The sequence below is a fragment of the Zea mays genome, chromosome 2 (assembly GCF_902167145.1).
Source record: "Zea mays cultivar B73 chromosome 2, Zm-B73-REFERENCE-NAM-5.0, whole genome shotgun sequence".
NCBI classification, from domain to species: domain Eukaryota; kingdom Viridiplantae; phylum Streptophyta; class Magnoliopsida; order Poales; family Poaceae; genus Zea; species Zea mays.
In genome coordinates, this window is record NC_050097.1 from 209,068,429 (window position 1) to 209,092,637 (window position 24,209).

The window sequence follows — 24,209 nt, forward strand, 5'->3', positions numbered from 1 at the left end:
TACTGCTGCTGCATGCTGTGCTCTCGTTACTCCATCACTTTTAGTGCATGGATGGATGGGTGTCTCACTTTTGGTGATGCGCGGCAGCTTTATCGTCTTCGCTCTCTTTTTCATGCGCGAGCGTGAGTGCATGATCTGACCTTTGAATTCTGTGCTCCTTGCTATCGCTGGTAGTTATCTCTCTCTCTCTCTCTCTCTCTCTCTCTCTCTCTCTAGCTATCCGTATAGCCATAGGAGTAGCAGTGCCTTTCTTTCTTAGTTACATGATCATAGGATTCCAGCGGTAGTGGCACTCGAGTTAGAGCTATCATGGTTGTGTGATGCAGAATCTTCTGTGCCCGCCGGCGGCCTTCAGCTCGTTTCATGTTAATTGCAGGCTCAAAAATATGGCTGCTGCGCGCTTGTTCCTCTACCTGCGTGTCTTGCAGCAACTTCGAGCTGCATTTTGGTTCTAGTGTAGTGTACGTAGCAGCCATTTTTAACACCCAATGCATGCTTGGCATGCAGTTTGATGCTGGCATGTCGTCGTTCCCTCCCCGGCCCGTTGGAAACGAACTACATGAAAAGTAACCCGGCCGAAACTAGTTGTGAAGAACAACCATGCCCTTTAATTTTCCGCTACATGATTGTATAGATAATGCTACGTTTTCCATTCATCGATCAATCCTCCGTTGAGCGAAGTGTTTGATGTAGATAGTTTAATTTGTGTGCTGATTCGTTCAGTTTGGAGCTGGAGTGGTATTAAATAGAAATCTTTTCTGTCAGAAATGCCTTTTGCTAGTTTCACTCGTCTCTTTGCGGGCAGTTGGCATGCGTGCAGATATCTGGAAGGATGGTGTGGACGAAGTTTGATTTCTCCTAATTCCGTCACTGCCATCTCCAACATAGCTCCTCCAGTTCTTAAATATTTGTTGTCTCTGCTAGTTCATCTTTGAATTAAAACACGGCAAATAAAAAAGAAAGGAGTTGTACTGTCTTAATTTTGGATACCTACACATGGAAATTGGAATCAGGTATCAACACATTCTTTCTGGTGTAGAGTAGAGTAGTTGGGTGTGCGGTGCGGTGCGGCCGAATGAATAATTGGAGCTCTGAATTTGATGCGTGACTCACTGGACACATGACACCGGCTAACATCCAGCCGTGTCAGGTTCAGGCTCAGGCCAGGCGTGGGTGGTACGGCCGCCGTGGCGAATACTGTTACCACGCCACGTACGGGGCACCGGCGCGGCCCGGGGTCTTGGAACTCATCACCGCGCGCGTGCACAGCATCCTCCTGTTTGGATGCTTCGGAAAGGAAAGCAGCTTAGAAGAAATTAACAGCAAATAAAACAGTAGTCGTAGCTAGATAAAAACAAGTTTGCCGCCGAAAACAAACACATAAAAAAACGAGAAAACAGGGTGGGAGCTAGGCACGAGAGTCATTTTGGGCACGCATGCATTACACACACACAGGCACACACAGCGGATGTTGGGTGGCCTTGCTGCCATGCCTAGTAGCTGAGGCCTGAGGAGTGAGGGACGCCACAGTGTGCCTCGTCAGTCACTGCCAAAACCCGGCCGGTTCTCTGCGCACCCACCACCAACACGAACACGATCGTGGGCCTGCCGCGGCTTTTTCATCGCCGCGAATGATGGGGGTGGAGGAGACGCGGCCCAACCGGGCCACCGCCTCAGAAGGTGGGTCGCAGTCGCAGCAGCTTCCGCCTGGGCCCCTGCATGCACCGTACCGGTCAGCATGCATGCGATGCGCGCCGCCGGCGCCCCCTCCCCTGCTCTCCTGCTAGACAGTCACTCTTGACTAGCGTCCCAAGACGCCCACGGCGAGTCGGCGACTGAACAAAACAAAGGCACAGCGCCAGCATCAATTACCGGGCGACGATGACACTGAAACTGACATGTCGTCCCAGGGCGGAGCCGACATGGCGACATGTCACACAATCCCCTCCGCCCGGCGCCTTACTCATCGGCCCCGCCCACTAGAAGCGGTCGCGCTCAGCTCAGGCAGTCAGGCCTCGTATTCCCCGGAGATTCTCGGGTCACTAGCGCCTCACCCATCCATCCACAGCCGCTGCTTCTGCTGCTGCCACCGCATGATCGACAGAGCATGGCCTCCCACTAGTGGTAGTGGATGTATATGAAGTAGTAGTACAGGTACAAGTGCCTCGTCAGTCAGCCCACGGATTTTGGTGCATTTGAAGGGTTAATGTTTGTCAGAAATTTTATCTTTTTTAGCTGATAGAGTAAGATAAATTTTACCATAAAATAAAATTTTATGTATAGATGAACTTAGCTGAGATGTATATTATTTTTTTCAGATATTTTCAAAAAAAAAAATAGTAGATTTACACATGATTTGTACCAAAAACGTATTTGCATTCGATATGCTCCCAATAAATATGGCCTAAATAGCAGTAGCGTGTAGTCGTGTATAACAGAACCATCAGACCAGTGCGGCAAACGATTTTGCATACATACACCAGACACCACAGTAGTCACCCTCAAACCATTCACTCAGGGTAAGCACTACGAACCTGCAGGCCGGCCACAGTAAGCAATCTCAAACATTATCCATCCTGTACTACTCCAAAAAAAAAAAAACCGATGCGGGCAGAGTCGCCTGACACAAACATTTTAGGATCGCGCGTCGGCCAGGAAGCAATCAACGGGGAAAGCGCAGGGGCGAAGCCTGACACAGGCAAACACCACGAAACTGAGAGTGGGTCGACCGTGGCGCGCGGACCTGGTGCTGCCGATACACGCCGGGGACATCGAGCGCCTCTGCAGTCGTACAAGCAGGCCAACCAAGCAGCTCTGCAGTCGAGACATGAAGCGAGCCGTCTCCGCTCTCTGGGCGCGCCGCGCCGTCCGCCAAGCCTACCTCTACACCCCCACCGCCGCCACCGCCACCTCGTCGTCGCCTGAGTTTGGGGCGTCCACATCAGAGGCGTGGGACGGGCGTTTCCGGCTCCACAAGCCGCGCGGGCAGCACCTGCTCACCAACCCGCGCGTCCTCGACGCCATCGCGCGCCACGCCGCCATCAGTCCAGGCGACGCCGTCCTCGAGGTCGGGCCCGGCACGGGCAACCTCACCGCGCGCCTCCTCGCGTCCCAGGCGGCGCGCGTCACCGCCGTCGAGATCGACCCGCGCATGGTCGAGGCCGTCACCGCGCGCGCCGCTGCTCTCGGCCTCGCGCACAAGTTCAAGGTCCGCCCGCCCGCCCGCCACTCGCTCGACAGAATGTCTAAAAGGAAAAGCTTGCTGACTGAGAACGACGGTTCCCCCTCCCTCGTGTTCGGCAGGTGATTGCGGGCGACGCCGTGGAGGTAGAGTTCCCGGAGTTCGACGTCTGCGTGGCCAACATCCCCTACGGCATCTCCTCGCCGCTGATCGCCAAGCTGCTGTTCGGCCCCTACCGGTTCCGGACGGCGACGCTGCTGCTCCAGAAGGAGTTCGCGCGGCGGCTCGTGGCCGCGCCGGGCGACGGGGAGTACAACCGGTTGGCGGCCAACGTGCGCCTGGTCGCCGACGTCAGGCTGCTCATGGACGTGAGCAAGAGGGACTTCGTGCCCATGCCCCGGGTGGACTCGTCCCTCGTCGAGATCCGGCCGCGGGGCACCGTGCCAGGGGTCGACGTCAGCGAGTGGCTGGCGTTCACGCGCGTGTGTTTCGGGCAGAAGAACAAGACCCTCGCCGCCATCTTCAAGCAGAAGAGGATGGTCGTTGAGCTGTTGCGCCGGTCGCTGAGAACGGAGAGATGTGCCGGTGGTGTCAGCCTAGGTCCGCTTGAGGTCGACGACAGTGGAGAAGATGACTGTGGGGGAAACGACGATGGCAGCAACAGAGTGGTTGGTTTCAGCGAGGAAGAGGTCGCGGCGTTCAAGGAGAAGGTTGCTGGAGCGTTGGACACCGCCGAGCTCGCCGGCAAGAGGCCATCGAAGGTGTCCAACGACGAGCTGAAACGATTGCTCCGGCTGTTCAACGATCGCGGGGTGCGGTTCCAGTAGAGGTAGCGCACGGTGAGGTTTGTGTCGCCAAGGTCGCACCACGCCTGATGCAATGGCAGGTTCCCAGCACGCTGGAAGTCATTGTAGACGTAAGCGCTACTTGCCTGTCTTGTTCTGAGTTAATGGCGTCAGCCTTATCCATACCATGTTCAATAGTATGTCCAATCTTCCATTCTGCTGAGTTAATGTTGAACTCGAGGGCACGCATTTTGCTGAGTTAAAACAGTGAGGTTTGATGATATCTGAAAGACTGAAAGTTGCCCACGTCTCCTCCCCAATATAATTGACACTTTTGACTTCTAGATATTATATTTAACCATTTGTCTTATTTATTTTTTACACAAATAATAATATAAACAAGTTATTATTAAAGTATCTCTAAAAATAAAACAAGTTATAACAAAATAAATAATATTTATATAATTTTTTTGAATAAACAGTTAAATAAAATGTTTAAAGATAAAGAACAGAATGTATTTTGGAAAAAAAAACAGGGAGTAGCTTTTGCTGGGAGACACTGACCTTGCCATATCAGTTGACATGGACTGTTCCTAACATATGGACGTGTTTACCATTATTCCCTACTCTGGAATTGGCAGTTCCAGTTATATGAATACATGATCCACAGTAGGTTTGTATCAGTTTCGAGGAGAGTCAAAACACAAAAGAAGTAGTTTTTACACAACTAACTTTATGTAAAAGTATCTAAGGGGTGTTAGCTGCTAAAATTAATTGAAGACATCCAAACGGTCTACCTAATAGTTCAGCTATTAGTTACTTTTAGCAAATTAGCTAATAGTTAGCTTGCTATTTATTAACTAGCTAATTTTACTAATAATTTTTAGCCAACTAACTATCTATTAGATCTAGTGCATTTAAACACCCTCTAAATAAAACTACAAGCACGGCGAGACTACAAAGTTCAAATTCAGCATTTGTCGCCATGTCTAGAGCAGCAGACTCATCTAGAGCATCAAAACGAAGAGAAGTGGTGCAAAGCTGAAGTTTTTCTGTCCTCAGTAAATCCGAGAGGAACACTGAGAACCTGATATGCAGAAAACATACTCCCTTATAAATATTGGTGTGTGTGTTTTTCCAGCTGCTCCGATGCCATCAACTGTGGTAGTACATGCTTCCCTAATCTCTACTACTTATTAAGGCTCTAAGGGTAGCCTGCCGTTCTGCCTTCGCTCAATCTGGATCGTCCATCTCTGTTGTTCAATCTGGATCGTCCATCCGTATCCTGTTGTTCAATCTGGATCGTCCCAGATCGTCCATCCGCGCGCACAAAAATTTTTATACATGTTTACAATATACCACTAATTGATTACAAGAGCTAATTGCTTTCTCTATAGCAGCCACGTTTATAAGTTGCTACTGCACGCTTTTGCTAGGCGATATGGTACCATTTATTTGCGCCGCGGTAGAGAACATATAATTTATTTGACTAGCTTGTATGAGGCCCATCTATCCATTCAATCGTAAACGGCCCATCTAGGAAAAACCCTAGAGATGCCCGCGCCCGCAGCCTCTCCGTCGGTCGCGCGGCAGCTCTCGCGCGGCGGCTCCTCACCCGCCGTCGGTCACTCCTCACCCGCCGTCGGTCGCTCCTCATCCCGCAGGCAGTCGCGCACCTCCTCTCCTCTACCACTGTCGCCCCCTCCTCGCCGCCATTACTGCTCGCCGCGTCCTTGCTGTGCGAGCTCCTCACTCCTCATCCCGCAGCCACTTCGCTTATTTCCATCCGGCTTCTCGGCGGAGAAGAGGAGGGGGATGGCGCACCGGTTGCTGTGGGACGTGCAGGCGAACGGGTGGGAGCGATTGAACTTCCCCATCATCTGTGAGTCATGCCTCGGCGACAACCCCTACGTCCGTATGTAACACATCAAACCCTAGCCCTTCCTGAATGATTTGTCTGGTTCTCTTTGGCGTATGTTATGTGATTGAAGGCGTGCTGGTTCTCTTGATTTGGTTTTCGTCTATGATTTCTTATGCTCGACAGGAACCGAGTCTAGGTTTTGCTTCTATTCAGTTGTTTAGATGTCGAATTATGTGCATGTTTTTTTAATATATTGCCTTTTTGTGAAATTATCTCTTATAGATGTGCTATTGAACTTGGGATTAAATTGTTGAGGAAGTCTGATGCTTGCTTCAGGATTATGCGTTCTTGGTCTTTTGCGGCTCGGCATGTCTTTGAAAGGGAATTAGGCTTACACCTAGTTCCTATAAAATTTTGGTGGTTGAATTGCCCAACACAAATCTTTGGACTAACTAGTTTGCCCAAGTGTATAGATTATACAGGTGTAAAAGGTTCACACTCAGCCAATAAAAAGACCAAGTTTTGGATTCAATAAAGGAGCAAAGGGGCAACCGAGGGCACCCCTGGTCTGGCGCACCGGACTGTCCGGTGTGCCACCAGACAATGAACAGTACCTGTCCGGTGCACCAGGGGACTCAGACTCCAACTCTTCACTCTCGGGAATTCTCGGAAGCCGGCGCGCTATAATTCACCGGACTGTCCGGTGTGCACCGGACATGTCCGGTGCTCCAAGGAAGCTCGGCCTCCTGAACTCGCCAGCCTCGGGTTCGCGCGGCAGCCGCTCCGCTATAATTCACCGGACTGTCCGGTGTGCACCGGACTGTCCGGTGTGCCAGCGGAGCAACGGCTCCCTGCGGCGCCAACGGCTCCCTGCGGTGCATTAAATGCGCGCGCAGCGCGCGCAGAAGTCAGAATCGCCCATACCGGTGCACCGGACATCAAACAGTACATGTCCGGTGTGCACCGGACACCCAGGCGGGCCCACAAGTCAGAAGCTCCAACGGTCAGAATCCAACGGCAACGATGACGTGGCAGGGGGCACCGGACTGTCCGGTGTGCACCGGACTATCCGGTGCGCCATCGAGCAGACGCCTCCAGCCAACGGTCATGTTTGGTGGTTGGGGCTATAAATACCCCAACCACCCCACCATTCATTGCATCCAAGTTTTCCAACTTCTAACCACTTACAAGAGCTAGGCATTCAATTCTAGACACATACAAAGAGATCAAATCCTCTCCAATTCCACTCAAGCCTTTAGTGACTAGCGAGAGAGATTTGCCGTGTTCTTTTGAGCTCTTGCGCTTGGATCGCATTCTTTCTTTCTCTTGTGCTCTTGTGATCAACACTCGACTGTAACCGAGGCAAGAGGCACCAATTGTGTGGTGGCCCTTGCGGGGAAGTTTTGTTCCCGGTTGATTGAGAAGAAGGAAAGCTCACTCGGTCCGAGGGACCGTTTGAGAGAGGGAAGGGTTGAAAGAGACCCGGCCTTTGTGGCCTCCTCAACGGGGAGTAGGTTTGCGAGAACCGAACCTCGGTAAAACAAATCCGCGTGTCACTCTCCTTATTTGCTTGCGATTTGTTTTGCGCCCTCTCTCGCGGACTCGTTGATATTTCTAACGCTAACCCAGCTTGTAGTTGTGATTATTTTTGTAAATTTCAGTTTCGCCCTATTCACCCCCCCTCTAGGCGACTATCAATTGGTATCAGAGCCCGGTGCTTCATTAGAGCCTAACCGCTCGAAGTGATGTTGGGAGATCACGCCAAGAAGGAGATGGAGACCGGCGAAAAGCCCACTACAAGCTACGGGAGCACTTCATCGGAAGAGTCCCGCACCAAAAGGAGGGAGAAGAAGAAGAGCTCCTCCAACAAAGGGAAGGAGAAGAAATCTTCTTCTCACCACAAAGAGAAGAAGGAAAAATCTTCTTCCCACAAGCCGCATCGGAAAGGAGACAAGCACAAGAGGATGAGGAAGGTGGTCTACTACGAGACCGACACTTCATCAACATCGACCTCCGACTCCGATGCGCCCTCCGTCACTTCTAAGCGCCAAGAGCGCAAGAAGTATAGTAAGATCCCCCTACGCTACCCTCGCATTCCTAAACATACACCTTTACTTTCCGTCCCATTAGGCAAACCACCAACTTTTAATGGTGAAGATTATGCTATGTGGAGTAATTTGATGCGATTTCATCTAACCTCTCTCCACAAAAGAATATGGGATGTTGTTGAGTATGGTGTACAGGTACCATCAATAGGGGATGAGGACTATGACACGGACGAAGTGGCCCAAATCGAGCACTTCAACTCCCAAGCCGCAACCATCCTCCTTGCCTCCCTAAGCAAGGAGGAATACAACAAAGTACAAGGATTGAAGAACGCCAAGGAGATTTGGGACCTACTCAAGACGGCACACGAGGGTGATGAACTCACCAAGATCACCAAGCGGGAAACGATCGAGGGGGAGCTCGGTCGCTTCCGCCTTCGCCAGGGGGAGGAGCCACAAGACATGTACAACCGGCTCAAGACCTTGGTGAACCAAGTGCGCAACCTCGGGAGCACAAAATGGGATGACCACGAAGTGGTTAAGGTTATTCTAAGAGCTCTTATTTTCCTTAACCCCACTCAAGTACAATTAATTCGTGGGAATCCTAGATATCCACTAATGACCCCCGAGGAAGTTATCGGGAATTTTGTGAGTTTTGAATGCATGATTAAGGGCTCCAAGAAGATCAACGAGCTTGACGAGCCTTCCACCTCCGAGGCGCAACCGGTGGCCTTCAAGGCAACGGAGGAGAAGAAGGAGGAGTCTACACCAAATAGACAACCAATTGACGCCTCCAAGCTCGACAACGAGGAGATGGCCCTAATCATCAAAAGCTTTCGGCAAATTCTCAAGCAACGGAAGGGGAAGGACTACAAACCCCGTTCCAAGAAGGTTTGCTACAAGTGTGGTAAGCCCGGTCACTTTATTGCAAAATGTCCTATGTCTAGTGACAGTGACAGGGGCGACGACAAGAAGGGAAGAAGAAAGGAGAAGAAGAAGTATTACAAGAAGAAGGGCGGCGATGCCCATGTTTGTCGGGAGTGGGACTCCGACGAAAGCTCAAGCGACTCCTCCGACGACGAGGACGCCGCCAACATCGCCGTCACCAAGGGCCTTCTCTTCCCCAACGTCGGCCACAAGTGTCTCATGGCCAAGGACGGCAAAAAGAAGGTAAAATCAAGGTCCTCCACTAAATATGAAACATCTAGTGATGAGGATGATGATAAAAATGAGGAGGATAACTTGCGCATTCTTTTTGCTAACCTTAACATGGAACAAAAGGAAAAATTAAATGAACTAATTAGTGCCATCCATGAAAAGGATGATCTCTTGGACTCCCAAGAGGACTTCCTAATCAAGGAGAATAAGAAACATGTTAAGGTTAAAAATGCTTATGCTCTAGAAGTAGAAAAATGTAACAAATTATCTAGTGAGCTAAGCATGTGCCATGACACTATTAACAACCTTAGAAATGAAAATGCTATTTTAAATGCTAAGGTTGATTCACATGTTTGTAATGTTTCAATTCCCAATCTTAGAGATGATAACATTGACTTGCTTGCTAAGATTGATGAATTGAATGCATCTCTTGCTAGCCTTAGATTAGAGAATGAAAATTTAATTGCTAAGGCTAAAGATTTTAATGTTTGCAATGCTACTATTTCCGACCTTAGAACTAAGAATGAAATGTTGCATGCTAAGGTTGTAGAACTTAAATCTTGCAAACCCTCTACATCTAATCTTGAGCATGTTTCTATTTGCACTAGATGTAGAGATATTGATGTTAATGCTATTCTTGATCATATGGCTTTAATTAAACAACAAAATGATCATATAGCAAAATTAGATGCTAAAATTGCCGAGCACAATCTAGAAAATGAGAAATTTAAATTTGCTCGTAGCATGCTTTATAATGGGAGACGCCCTGGCATTAAGGATGGCATTGGCTTCCAAAGGGGAGACAATGTCAATCTTAATGCCCCTCCTAAGAACTTGTCTAACTTTGTTAAGGGCAAAGCTCCCATGCCTCAGGATAACGAGGGTTACATTTTATACCCTGCCGGCTATCCTGAGAGCAAAATTAGGAAGATTCATTCTAGGAAGTCTCACTCTGGCCCTAATCATGCTTTTATGTATAAGGGTGAGACATCTAGTTCTAGGCAACCAACCCATGCTAAGTTGCCTAAGAAGAAAATTCCTAATGCATCAAATGATCATGCCATTTCATTTAAAACTTTTGATGCATCTTATGTGCTTACTAGCAAATCCGGCAAGGTAGTTGCCAAATACGTTGGGGGCAAGCACAAGGGTTCAAAGACTTGTGTTTGGGTACCCAAAGTTCTTGTGTCTAATGCCAAAGGACCCAAAACCATTTGGGTACCTAAAGTCAAGAACTAAAATTGTTTTGTAGGTTTATGCATCCGGGGGCTCAAGTTGGATACTCGACAGCGGGTGCACAAACCACATGACAGGGGAGAAGAAGATGTTCTCCTCATATGAGAAAAACAAAGATCCCCAACGAGCTATCACATTCGGGGATGGAAATCAAGGGTTGGTCAAAGGTTTGGGTAAAATTGCTATTTCACCTGACCATTCCATTTCCAATGTTTTTCTTGTTGATTCATTAGATTACAACTTGCTTTCTGTTTCCCAATTATGTCAAATGGGCTACAACTGTCTTTTTACTGATGTTGGTGTCACTGTCTTTAGAAGAAGTGATGATTCAATAGCATTTAAGGGAGTGTTAGAGGGTCAGCTATACTTGGTAGATTTTGATAAAGCTGAACTCGACACTTGCTTAATTGCTAAGACTAACATGGGTTGGCTCTGGCATCGTCGACTAGCCCATGTTGGGATGAAGAATCTTCATAAGCTTCTAAAGGGAGAGCACATTTTAGGATTAACAAATGTTCATTTTGAGAAAGACAGGATTTGTAGCGCATGCCAGGCAGGGAAGCAAGTTGGAGTCAATCATCCACACAAGAACATCATGACTACCGACAGGCCGCTTGAGCTACTCCACATGGATCTATTCGGCCCGATTGCTTACATAAGCATCGGCGGGAGTAAGTATTGTCTTGTTATTGTGGATGATTATTCTCGCTTCACTTGGGTATTCTTTTTACAGGAAAAATCTCAAACCCAAGAGACCTTAAAGGGATTCTTGAGACGAGCTCAAAATGAGTTCGGCTTAAGGATCAAGAAAATAAGAAGCGACAACGGGACGGAGTTCAAGAACTCTCAAATTGAAGGCTTCCTTGAGGAGGAGGGCATCAAGCATGAGTTCTCTTCTCCCTACACGCCACAACAAAATGGTGTAGTGGAGAGGAAGAATCGAACTCTTTTGGACATGGCAAGAACCATGCTTAATGAGTACAAGACACCGGACCGGTTTTGGGCCGAAGCGGTCAACACCGCCTGCTACGCCATCAACCGGTTATATCTTCACCGAATCCTCAAGAAGACATCATATGAACTCCTAACCGGTAAAAAGCCCAACATTTCATATTTTAGAGTTTTTGGTAGCAAATGCTTCATTCTTATTAAAAGAGGTAGAAAATCTAAATTTGCTCCTAAAACTGTAGAAGGCTTTTTACTTGGTTATGACTCAAACACAAGGGCATATAGGGTCTTTAACAAGTCCACTGGACTAGTTGAAGTCTCTTGTGACGTTGTGTTTGATGAAACTAACGGCTCTCAAGTAGAGCAAGTTGATCTTGATGAGATAGGTGAAGAACAGGCTCCATGCATCGCGCTAAGGAACATGTCCATCGGGGATGTGTGTCCTAAGGAATCCGAAGAGCCTCCAAGTACACAAGATCAACCATCCTTCTCCACGCAAGCATCTCCACCAACTCAAAATGAGGATGAGGCTCAAGTCGATGAAGGGCAAAATCAAGAAGATGAGCCACCTCAAGATGACGACAATGATCAAGGGGGAGATGCAAATGATCAAGAAAAGGAGGATGAAGAAGAACCAAGACCGCCACACCCAAGAGTCCACCAAGCAATCCAACGAGATCACCCCGTCGACACCATCCTCGGCGACATTCATAAGGGGGTAACTACTCGATCTCGGGTTGCTCATTTTTGTGAACATTACTCTTTTGTTTCCTCTATTGAGCCACACAGGGTAGAGGAAGCTCTCCAAGATTCGGATTGGGTGGTGGCGATGCAAGAGGAGCTCAACAATTTCACGAGGAATGAGGTCTGGCATTTAGTTCCACGTCCTAACCAAAATGTTGTAGGAACCAAATGGGTCTTCCGCAACAAGCAAGATGAGCATGGTGTGGTGACAAGGAACAAAGCTCGACTCGTAGCCAAAGGGTATTCACAAGTCGAAGGTTTGGATTTCGGTGAAACCTATGCACCCGTAGCTAGGCTTGAGTCAATTCGCATATTATTGGCCTATGCTACTTACCATGGCTTTAAGCTCTATCAAATGGACGTGAAAAGTGCCTTCCTCAATGGACCGATCAAGGAAGAGGTCTATGTTGAGCAACCTCCCGGCTTTGAAGACAGTGAGTATCCTAATCATGTCTATAGGCTCTCTAAGGCGCTTTATGGGCTCAAGCAAGCCCCAAGAGCATGGTATGAATGCCTTAGAGATTTCCTTATTACTAATGGCTTCAAAGTCGGCAAGGCCGATCCTACACTCTTTACTAAAACTCTTGAAAATGACTTGTTTGTATGCCAAATTTATGTTGATGATATTATATTTGGGTCTACTGACGAGTCTACATGTGAAGAGTTTAGTAGGATCATGACACAGAAATTCGAGATGTCGATGATGGGGGAGTTGAAGTATTTTCTAGGATTCCAAGTCAAGCAACTCCAAGAGGGCACCTTCATTAGCCAAACGAAGTACACTCAAGACATTCTTGCTAAGTTTGGGATGAAGGATGCCAAACCCATCAAGACACCCATGGGAACTAATGGGCATCTCGACCTCGACACGGGAGGTAAGTCCGTGGATCAAAAGGTATACCGGTCGATGATTGGTTCATTGCTTTATTTATGTGCATCTCGACCGGACATTATGCTTTCCGTTTGCATGTGTGCAAGATTTCAAGCCGACCCTAAGGAATCACACCTTACGGCCGTAAAACGAATCTTGAGATATTTGGCTTATACTCCTAAGTTTGGGCTTTGGTACCCTCGGGGATCCACATTTGATTTAATTGGTTATTCGGATGCCGATTGGGCGGGGTGCAAAATTAATAGGAAGAGCACATCAGGGACTTGCCAGTTCTTGGGAAGATCCTTGGTGTCTTGGGCTTCAAAGAAGCAAAATTCGGTCGCTCTTTCCACCGCCGAAGCCGAGTACATTGCCGCAGGACATTGTTGCGCGCAATTGCTTTGGATGAGGCAAACCCTGCGGGACTACGGTTACAAATTAACCGAAGTCCCTTTGCTATGTGATAATGAGAGTGCAATCAAAATGGCCGACAATCCCGTCGAGCATAGCCGCACTAAGCACATAGCCATTCGGTATCATTTTCTTAGGGATCACCAACAAAAGGGGGATATCGAGATTTCTTACATTAATACTAAAGATCAATTAGCCGATATCTTTACCAAGCCACTTGATGAACAATCTTTTACCAGACTTAGGCATGAGCTCAATATTCTTGATTCTAGAAATTTCTTTTGCTAAGCTTGCACACATAGCTCTTTTGAATACCTTTGATCATATCTCTTTTATATGCTATGACTAATGTGTTTTCAAGTTTATTTCAAACCAAGTCATAGGTATATTGAAAGGGAATTGGAGTCTTCGGCGAAGACAAAGGCTTCCACTCCGTAACTCATACTTCGCCACCACTCCGAGCAACTCTCTCTTCTTTGGGGGAGAAATGAGCATCAAGGAAAAGGACTTCATCCTTGGGGGAGAGAGTAAAAGCTCAAACGCAAAAGGACTTCGTCTTTGGTATAATCTTAACTCACTTATTTATGACCAAAGGGGAAGATTGCACTTCAAGGGCTCTATTGATTCCGTTTTTGGCGATTCATGCCAAAAAGGGGGAGAAATGAGCCCAAAGCAAAAGGACCGCACCACCACCACCAAATTCAAAAACTTAGTGCTTTCCAAAAGTCTTTATCATTTGGTATCCTATTGTGTTCAAAAGGGGGAGAAAGTAGTATTTCAAAAATGGTATATCAAAACCCTCTTGAACACTAAGAGGTGGATCTCTTTTAGGGGGAGTTTTGTTTAGTCAAAGGAAAAGCATTTGAAACAGGGGGAGGAAATTTCAAATCTTGAAAATGCTTTTGCAAACTCTTATTTATTTACCTTTGACTATTTGCAAAAGATCTATGAAAAGGATTTACAAAAGGTTTTGCAAAAACAAAACAAGTGGTGCAAACGTGGTCCAAAATGTTAAATAAGAAAGAAACATTCCATGCATATCTTGTAAGTAGTTTTATTGGCTCAATTCCCAGCAACCTTTACACTTACATTATGCAAACTAGTTCAATTATGCACTTCTATATTTGCTTTGGTTTGTGTTGGCATCAATCACCAAAAAGGGGGAGATTGAAAGGGAATTAGGCTTACACCTAGTTCCTATATAATTTTGGTGGTTGAATTGCCCAACACAAATCTTTGGACTAACTAGTTTGCCCAAGTGTATAGATTATACAGGTGTAAAAGGTTCACACTCAGCCAATAAAAAGACCAAGTTTTGGATTCAATAAAGGAGCAAAGGGGCAACCGAGGGCACCCCTGGTCTGGCGCACCGGACTGTCCGGTGTGCCACCAGACAATGAACAGTACCTGTCCGGTGCACCAGGGGACTCAGACTCCAACTCTTCACTCTCGGGAATTCTCGGAAGCCGGCGCGCTATAATTCACCGGACTGTCCGGTGTGCACCGGACATGTCCGGTGCTCCAAGGAAGCTCGGCCTCCTGAACTCGCCAGCCTCGGGTTCGCGCGGCAGCCGCTCCGCTATAATTCACCGGACTGTCCGGTGTGCACCGGACTGTCCGGTGTGCCAGCGGAGCAACGGCTCCCTGCGGCGCCAACGGCTCCCTGCGGTGCATTAAATGCGCGCGCAGCGCGCGCAGAAGTCAGAATCGCCCATACCGGTGCACCGGACATCAAACAGTACATGTCCGGTGTGCACCGGACACCCAGGCGGGCCCACAAGTCAGAAGCTTTAACGGTCAGAATCCAACGGCAACGATGACGTGGCAGGGGGCACCGGACTGTCCGGTGTGCACCGGACTGTCCGGTGCGCCATCGAGCAGACGCCTCCAGCCAACGGTCATGTTTGGTGGTTGGGGCTATAAATACCCCAACCACCCCACCATTCATTGCATCCAAGTTTTCCAACTTCTAACCACTTACAAGAGCTAGGCATTCAATTCTAGACACATACAAAGAGATCAAATCCTCTCCAATTCCACTCAAGCCTTTAGTGACTAGCGAGAGAGATTTGCCGTGTTCTTTTGAGCTCTTGCGCTTGGATCGCATTCTTTCTTTCTCTTGTGCTCTTGTGATCAACACTCGACTGTAACCGAGGCAAGAGGCACCAATTGTGTGGTGGCCCTTGCGGGGAAGTTTTGTTCCCGGTTGATTGAGAAGAAGGAAAGCTCACTCGGTCCGAGGGACCGTTTGAGAGAGGGAAGGGTTGAAAGAGACCCGGCCTTTGTGGCCTCCTCAACGGGGAGTAGGTTTGCGAGAACCGAACCTCGGTAAAACAAATCCGCGTGTCACTCTCCTTATTTGCTTGCGATTTGTTTTGCGCCCTCTCTCGCGGACTCGTTGATATTTCTAACGCTAACCCGGCTTGTAGTTGTGATTATTTTTGTAAATTTCAGTTTCGCCCTATTCACCCCCCCTCTAGGCGACTATCAGTCTTCGTTCCAGAGATACAAAGGAGATGCAGTTTCAGGGTTTGAACGTTACTTATGCTTCTCTTGCCGTGATTGGGTACTAAGGGAAGTCAATCAAAGATCTGGCCCTCACTCGCCTCCCTGCTGTCAGTGAGAGGGGATTCTGGGTGATGGCTAATGCCCTGGTCGTGTAGAAGCTTAGGCATATGACTATTGCTTCCTGCCCAGGACTCACGGATCTTGCTCTTGCATCTGTCGCCAAGTTCAGCCCAAGTTTGAGGCTTGTTAACCTCAAGAAGTGCAGCAAGGTCTCAGACGGATGTCTTAAGAAATTTACATAATCATCTAAGGTCCTGGAGAGTTTGCAAATCGAGGAATGTAGCAAGGTTACTCTTACGGGCATTATTGCTTTCTTCCTCAACTGCAGCCCAAAGTTCAAGTCCCTCTCTCTGTCCAAGTGCATCGAGATCAAGGACATATGCTCCGCACCTGCACAGCTTCCAGTATGCAAATCGCTTCGGTCCCTGGCCATCAAGGATTGCTCAGGCTTCACCGACACTAGCCTTGCTATGGTGGGCATGATCTGCCCTCAGCTGTAGAACATCAATTTGAGTGGCCTTAGTGCAGTCATCGACAATGGCTTCCTTCCACTGATGAAGAGCTCGGACAGTGGGCTGGTTGACATTGATTTGAACAGTTGCGAGAATCTCACGGATGTGGCTGTTTCTACCTTGGTTAAGGCCCATGACGCTTCCCTTGCCACCTCCCACCTCAGTCTCGAGGGATGCAGCAAGATCACTGATGCAAGCTTGTACGCCATCTGTGAGAGCTACAGCCAACTCATCGAGCTTGACCTTTCGAACTGCATGGTCAGTGACTACGACGTCGCGGTCTTGGAAGTGGCGAAGCAGCTCAGGCTGCATGTCCTCATGCTGTGTGGGTGTGGCTGTATGAAGGTCACCCAGAAGAGCGTAGCTTTCTTTGGCAGCATGTCTTCATCCTTGGAGGGGCTGAATCTCCGGTTCAACTTCATAGACGATCTACTTATACACTTCAACAAGTTTATCTATTGGTTCATACTTTCATATGATAACTCTCATTGACGTTCTCACGAAATGTCAGGTTCTACCACAAAGCATATAATGAAGTATTCTCAGGTGTAACTACTGACCAGGAGCCCAAATTGTCGACTAATACTCCTGAGTATATGCTTTTTGGGTGGCATCTCTTCTTGATGTTTCGTTTGAGGATCTGGTGTCCTGCATCCATGGATTAGTTGTTGTGTTGGTCAGTTTGCTTATTTCCTATTTCTTTTGATTCATTATGGATTTTTTAACTATGACTTCTTTAGTGTTGTGAGTTGCTACTTGTATTTTTAATTGACCACAAAACTGCTTACCGCAATGAGGCCATACTTTTAATTAAGGCGCCAGCTAAATTTAGGAGCTTCAGGATTGATGGCTCTTCTCGCTTAAGTAATTGTTCTTTCTGAATCTATTTTAAATTGTTCAGTCATCATATCGTCTATAGTTATGTTTTTTAATCTATGTTTACTATCCTAACTTTATGCTTGGTTTCCTTTTCAGGATGACATGTTAGGTTGGGATATCCTGGCGTACTTTTTCAAACAGCCCTCTTGCTTCAATAAATATCAGTTTTCGGATGGCCTGATGTAATTCAAAGGTCTGATTGTTATGGACTTAGAAAATGTGAGGAAGGTTTGCATGCAATAAAAATCACTTGATGTTAAATAAAAATCTCTCATCTCTTTTGTTTCGCTCGCGCTGCTTTATCCACATGTCCATGAGATGATGATGTGATCTAGATGTCTAAATAATTTCCATGCTTTATTGGGTTAAATATCACTATATATGTACCTCTGCAGAATAATATGCAACGCACGCTGAGCCATTCAAGTACATCAATCGCAACCTGCGCACAGAGGTTAGGTCAACAACACGAATGAATCACCACTTTCTTCTTCATGTGCTTCCTCCTTTCTTATTGGATTTATTTATTTATTTGTCATGTGGATAGAGAACCGTTGATAGTAATTTTTAGAATCTTGAATAATTTCATCTTATGTTCATGTTTTATAAATCTTCCCCACCTCTGTTGTTGACCCTTCTCTCATTTGATTTTTCAATACCATGCCACACACACTAAAACCTACAAGAAAAAGGTAAGAAAAGCTAGCATTATCGACTAAGTAATAGAAGCACATAAAATTTTATCACACATCAACTAGGCAAGTTTGATAGATAGCTGCCCCTAATTCTCAGAGTTTTATTTACATTTTACTGACGAAGGGGGGTGTTGACGATGAATGGGCTCGCCAAGGACGTGCAAACGGGATGCACAAGGAGCCCATAGTCACACATCCCAGATTGCTCATGCTGCCCACCGCGCATCCGAAAAGTGAGTATTGAAAACAAATATATTCCATCGCGCTTAGGTTTCAAACAAAAACTAATTGGTGCTTTATACTTTTTTGTTGAAGCATGATCTAATAGGGAATGCTTATTCACATGGTGAACTATTATTCATGCTTGATGCTGATGGTGCAAAATAAAACTTGCCTTACTGTTACAAGTGGAACTAAAGGGTCTAGCAGGGTTCAATGGTACAAGGCATCTTCCTCTGAATTTACGAATGGACATGAGCTTGAAGCCCTTACTTTATCAAACGTTTCTAAGATTATATCAATTTATTCTCTACTACTGTCATTGATGCACTACTCAAAATTTAAGCCATTTGTGCAATAAGGCCAGTATTATCCATCAATAAATATCGCTAAACATTTGGTCTGCATATCGTATTGGTTGTTCATTCCAACAACATAAAAATATAGCTCGTATCACAGTTAACTGTGTCGAAGTATAGGACGATCTCTTGTTTCTTTTTCTTGTTTATTAGGCTCTGATATCTGAATATCTGCTTGTGCTTCCAAATTCTATTTTCTTTATGCTCAATATCAGTCGGTGCAAAATTGGTGCAAAATAAAACTTGGCTTAGTACATGCAAATCAGTCAGTATTGGAAACAAAATTATTTTGTAAGTAACAGTTCATTTAGCAGCAGCATATATTTATGTGAGGGACTCCCTCAGAGCTACTTTGTAGCCGTGTCTGTGTAGTACTACTACGTTGATGAGATGTCGTGGACCAGTAAGCATGATTATTTAATAAAAAAGAAAACTAACATGTGTTGTTCCAAAATTTAGTGATGCTAATATTATTTGTTGATATCTCGATATATGAAATGCAGGCATGTTGTTTACAAGGAACAACTTTGGCTGAACCAAGTTGCAACCAGCACTCTCATGGCCAGATTGGAGGCCCAAAGATTTAGTTCCCTAGGTCTGACATCACCAGGAGTTTCCGGTCACTACTATCATCACAGTTGATGTTAGTAAGAGCCTGCTTTGGGAGGCTTCTGCATGATATTGATGTCATTTGTGCTTCGTTGTTTGATCATGTGCTTCACTTTATTGTCCAGTTCCAAAAAAAACGGTGCCAGATTTGGTTCCTAGAGCATTTCTTCAGCTAAGTCATACTTACATTCTTCATGGGCCATCTGCGCTACAGTAGTTGTTGTAGTGTATTACTAGCTTACAGTTTAATGTTTAGGTAACGGTTTGCTTATTTATTGTTTTAATACCTCACTGGTAAAGTACTTATGTTATAGCCAAACGTCAATGGTGTCTGATGTTATAAAAATCTTATGCTAATAAAAGGAGGGAAGATTACATCTTTTGTATATTTGGTTGAAAATGTAGTCTGGTATCTGATATTGTGACCATCAGTTCATTTATCTTTTGGAAACATGGATGATGTGTTTCATCATCTACAATGTACATTCTTTGAATTCTTTTACATCTCATTCGATGCTTCTTTCTTTCATTAAAATGATCCAAAAATGACCCTAATACAAACTTTGTTGGTCCAAGAAGATAAAATTTATGGGGAATACTTATTTTCGGATGTCATTTCAAGGGCCTTATCTATATTATAGGAGATAAGAGTTTTAGATGGATGAGTTTGTGGTGTAGCTGTCAGGTTAGACACCAGGTTCATTCTTCTCTTTTGTTGGTGGTTATTTTGCATATGTATTTATCTAGAATTTTCACTGATTGTGATTAATAGTATGATGACATTGCAGCTGATTTATTTGCATCTGTATTTATCTAGAATTTTCAATGACCCATTTTTTTGTCTAGAGCGTAATTTTTAGTAGTTTTTTAATAACTGCTATGAACGCATGTCACTGTACTACTTGAATAATGCTTTATAAAGCTGATTGACGCAATAGGTAAAGAAATGGTTGGTTGGATTGTGCAAGCATGCTTTAAAACATAGTTTTATTGATAGAAAAGATGCTTAAGTGTACTGCTATTGGAATGCTTCATAATGCTGCAGTAGTATAGTCATTACTAGATAATTTGCTAAAGTGGCATGAATATTCCCTTGGTAGAGCATTCATCTATAAGTGACGGGTTTAACCATTATACTGAAGCAATTCTCATCTTTTCTAAATTCTAAATATTTATTGGTTTATTTACTGAAAATCTAAAATAAGCTAAAATTGGCAAGATCGATAACGGGAACTGAGGATAGCATCAGACTTGCATTAGAAATCCATTTCAGATTTTAGTGCAGATGAAAGTACATCGTTCTCATCTTTTAGTGATGCTAACAAAAGTATGAAATAACATTTAGTGTTTTTATATATCAATATATTTTATCATATTGATTCCGTAGCAACGCACGTGCATATACCTATCTAGAGGTGCATTATGCAGTTGCGGACAACACAAACAATCAGGCTGAAGGAAATTATAACAAACAAATGCATGAAATAGACAATGCACCTCAAACATTATTCCTTATTACTATTTTTATGTTTAGGTTCTTAATCGTGGTGAGAAGATTAAGCTGCATGTTGACAAAACTGAAAATTTGTGTTGTCAGGTAACATAGTAATATTGCATCGTTTTTAAATAATTCTCACTGGAGCAAGCATCATTTTTAAAACTGAAATGCATATGTTTTATTGAGCACCCCATGAAATTAGATCTTTCAAAACATTGTATTTTTATATCTTGTTGTTTATTTGTCCATGGAACGTAACATTGGAAACTTATAATGAGTTCTTTAATCTATGTTTACTATCCTAACTTTATGCTTGGTTTCCTTTTCAGGATGACATGTTAGGTTGGGATATCCTGGCGTACTTTTTCAAACAGCCCTCTTGCTTCAATAAATATCAGTTTTCGGATGGCCTGATGTAATTCAAAGGTCTGATTGTTATGGACTTAGAAAATGTGAGGAAGGTTTGCATGCAATAAAAATCACTTGATGTTAAATAAAAATCTCTCATCTCTTTTGTTTCGCTCGCGCTGCTTTATCCACATGTCCATGAGATGATGATGTGATCTAGATGTCTAAATAATTTCCATGCTTTATTGGGTTAAATATCACTATATATGTACCTCTGCAGAATAATATGCAACGCACGCTGAGCCATTCAAGTACATCAATCGCAACCTGCGCACAGAGGTTAGGTCAACAACACGAATGAATCACCACTTTCTTCTTCATGTGCTTCCTCCTTTCTTATTGGATTTATTTATTTATTTGTCATGTGGATAGAGAACCGTTGATAGTAATTTTTAGAATCTTGAATAATTTCATCTTATGTTCATGTTTTATAAATCTTCCCCACCTCTGTTGTTGACCCTTCTCTCATTTGATTTTTCAATACCATGCCACACACACTAAAACCTACAAGAAAAAGGTAAGAAAAGCTAGCATTATCGACTAAGTAATAGAAGCACATAAAATTTTATCACACATCAACTAGGCAAGTTTGATAGATAGCTGCCCCTAATTCTCAGAGTTTTATTTACATTTTACTGACGAAGGGGGGTGTTGACGATGAATGGGCTCGCCAAGGACGTGCAAACGGGATGCACAAGGAGCCCATAGTCACACATCCCAGATTGCTCATGCTGCCCACCGCGCATCCGAAAAGTGAGTATTGAAAACAAATATATTCCATCGCGCTTAGGTTTCAAACAAAAACTAATTGGTGCTTTATACTTTTTTGTTGAAGCATGATCTAATAGGGAATGCTTATTCACATGGTGAACTATTATTCATGCTTGATGCTGATGGTGCAAAATAAAACTTGCCTTACTGTTACAAGTGGAACTAAAGGGTCTAGCAGGGTTCAATGGTACAAGGCATCTTCCTCTGAATTTACGAATGGACATGAGCTTGAAGCCCTTACTTTATCAAACGTTTCTAAGATTATATCAATTTATTCTCTACTACTGTCATTGATGCACTACTCAAAATTTAAGCCATTTGTGCAATAAGGCCAGTATTATCCATCAATAAATATCGCTAAACATTTGGTCTGCATATCGTATTGGTTGTTCATTCCAACAACATAAAAATATAGCTCGTATCACAGTTAACTGTGTCGAAGTATAGGACGATCTCTTGTTTCTTTTTCTTGTTTATTAGGCTCTGATATCTGAATATCTGCTTGTGCTTCCAAATTCTATTTTCTTTATGCTCAATATCAGTCGGTGCAAAATTGGTGCAAAATAAAACTTGGCTTAGTACATGCAAATCAGTCAGTATTGGAAACAAAATTATTTTGTAAGTAACAGTTCATTTAGCAGCAGCATATATTTATGTGAGGGACTCCCTCAGAGCTACTTTGTAGCCGTGTCTGTGTAGTACTACTACGTTGATGAGATGTCGTGGACCAGTAAGCATGATTATTTAATAAAAAAGAAAACTAACATGTGTTGTTCCAAAATTTAGTGATGCTAATATTATTTGTTGATATCTCGATATATGAAATGCAGGCATGTTGTTTACAAGGAACAACTTTGGCTGAACCAAGTTGCAACCAGCACTCTCATGGCCAGATTGGAGGCCCAAAGATTTAGTTCCCTAGGTCTGACATCACCAGGAGTTTCCGGTCACTACTATCATCACAGTTGATGTTAGTAAGAGCCTGCTTTGGGAGGCTTCTGCATGATATTGATGTCATTTGTGCTTCGTTGTTTGATCATGTGCTTCACTTTATTGTCCAGTTCCAAAAAAAAACGGTGCCAGATTTGGTTCCTAGAGCATTTCTTCAGCTAAGTCATACTTACATTCTTCATGGGCCATCTGCGCTACAGTAGTTGTTGTAGTGTATTACTAGCTTACAGTTTAATGTTTAGGTAACGGTTTGCTTATTTATTGTTTTAATACCTCACTGGTAAAGTACTTATGTTATAGCCAAACGTCAATGGTGTCTGATGTTATAAAAATCTTATGCTAATAAAAGGAGGGAAGATTACATCTTTTGTATATTTGGTTGAAAATGTAGTCTGGTATCTGATATTGTGACCATCAGTTCATTTATCTTTTGGAAACATGGATGATGTGTTTCATCATCTACAATGTACATTCTTTGAATTCTTTTACATCTCATTCGATGCTTCTTTCTTTCATTAAAATGATCCAAAAATGACCCTAATACAAACTTTGTTGGTCCAAGAAGATAAAATTTATGGGGAATACTTATTTTCGGATGTCATTTCAAGGGCCTTATCTATATTATAGGAGATAAGAGTTTTAGATGGATGAGTTTGTGGTGTAGCTGTCAGGTTAGACACCAGGTTCATTCTTCTCTTTTGTTGGTGGTTATTTTGCATATGTATTTATCTAGAATTTTCACTGATTGTGATTAATAGTATGATGACATTGCAGCTGATTTATTTGCATCTGTATTTATCTAGAATTTTCAATGACCCATTTTTTTGTCTAGAGCGTAATTTTTAGTAGTTTTTTAATAACTGCTATGAACGCATGTCACTGTACTACTTGAATAATGCTTTATAAAGCTGATTGACGCAATAGGTAAAGAAATGGTTGGTTGGATTGTGCAAGCATGCTTTAAAACATAGTTTTATTGATAGAAAAGATGCTTAAGTGTACTGCTATTGGAATGCTTCATAATGCTGCAGTAGTATAGTCATTACTAGATAATTTGCTAAAGTGGCATGAATATTCCCTTGGTAGAGCATTCATCTATAAGTGACGGGTTTAACCATTATACTGAAGCAATTCTCATCTTTTCTAAATTCTAAATATTTATTGGTTTATTTACTGAAAATCTAAAATAAGCTAAAATTGGCAAGATCGATAACGGGAACTGAGGATAGCATCAGACTTGCATTAGAAATCCATTTCAGATTTTAGTGCAGATGAAAGTACATCGTTCTCATCTTTTAGTGATGCTAACAAAAGTATGAAATAACATTTAGTGTTTTTATATATCAATATATTTTATCATATTGATTCCGTAGCAACGCACGTGCATATACCTATCTAGAGGTGCATTATGCAGTTGCGGACAACACAAACAATCAGGCTGAAGGAAATTATAACAAACAAATGCATGAAATAGACAATGCACCTCAAACATTATTCCTT

At 44.1% G+C, this 24,209-nt stretch overlaps 1 protein-coding gene and 1 pseudogene across 1 annotated transcript; both read left to right on the plus strand.

The window, feature by feature from the left end:
- Positions 1 to 2,624: 2,624 nt before the first annotated feature.
- LOC100192593 (uncharacterized) lies at positions 2,625 to 4,227 on the plus strand. The gene is made up of 2 exons (NM_001350133.1): positions 2,625 to 3,208; positions 3,304 to 4,227. The coding sequence occupies exons 1-2, from the start codon at positions 2,828 to 2,830 to the stop codon at positions 4,006 to 4,008; spliced, it is 1,086 nt and encodes a 361-aa protein (NP_001337062.1). The 5' UTR covers positions 2,625 to 2,827; the 3' UTR covers positions 4,009 to 4,227.
- A 1,293-nt stretch (positions 4,228 to 5,520) lies between these two features.
- LOC103649248 (EIN3-binding F-box protein 1-like) lies at positions 5,521 to 16,812 on the plus strand (annotated as a pseudogene).
- The last annotated feature ends 7,397 nt before the right edge of the window (positions 16,813 to 24,209 follow it).

What these genes read in the sequence shown, in the direction of transcription:
- LOC100192593 (NM_001350133.1), top strand. Translation starts at nt 2,828, where the DNA reads ATGAAGCGAGCCGTCTCCGCTCTCTGGGCGCGCCGCGCCGTCCGCCAA. An exon ending in GCCTCGCGCACAAGTTCAAG is followed by an intron (nt 3,209 to 3,303) that starts GTCCGCCCGCCC and finishes CGTGTTCGGCAG; the next exon opens with GTGATTGCGGGCGACGCCGT.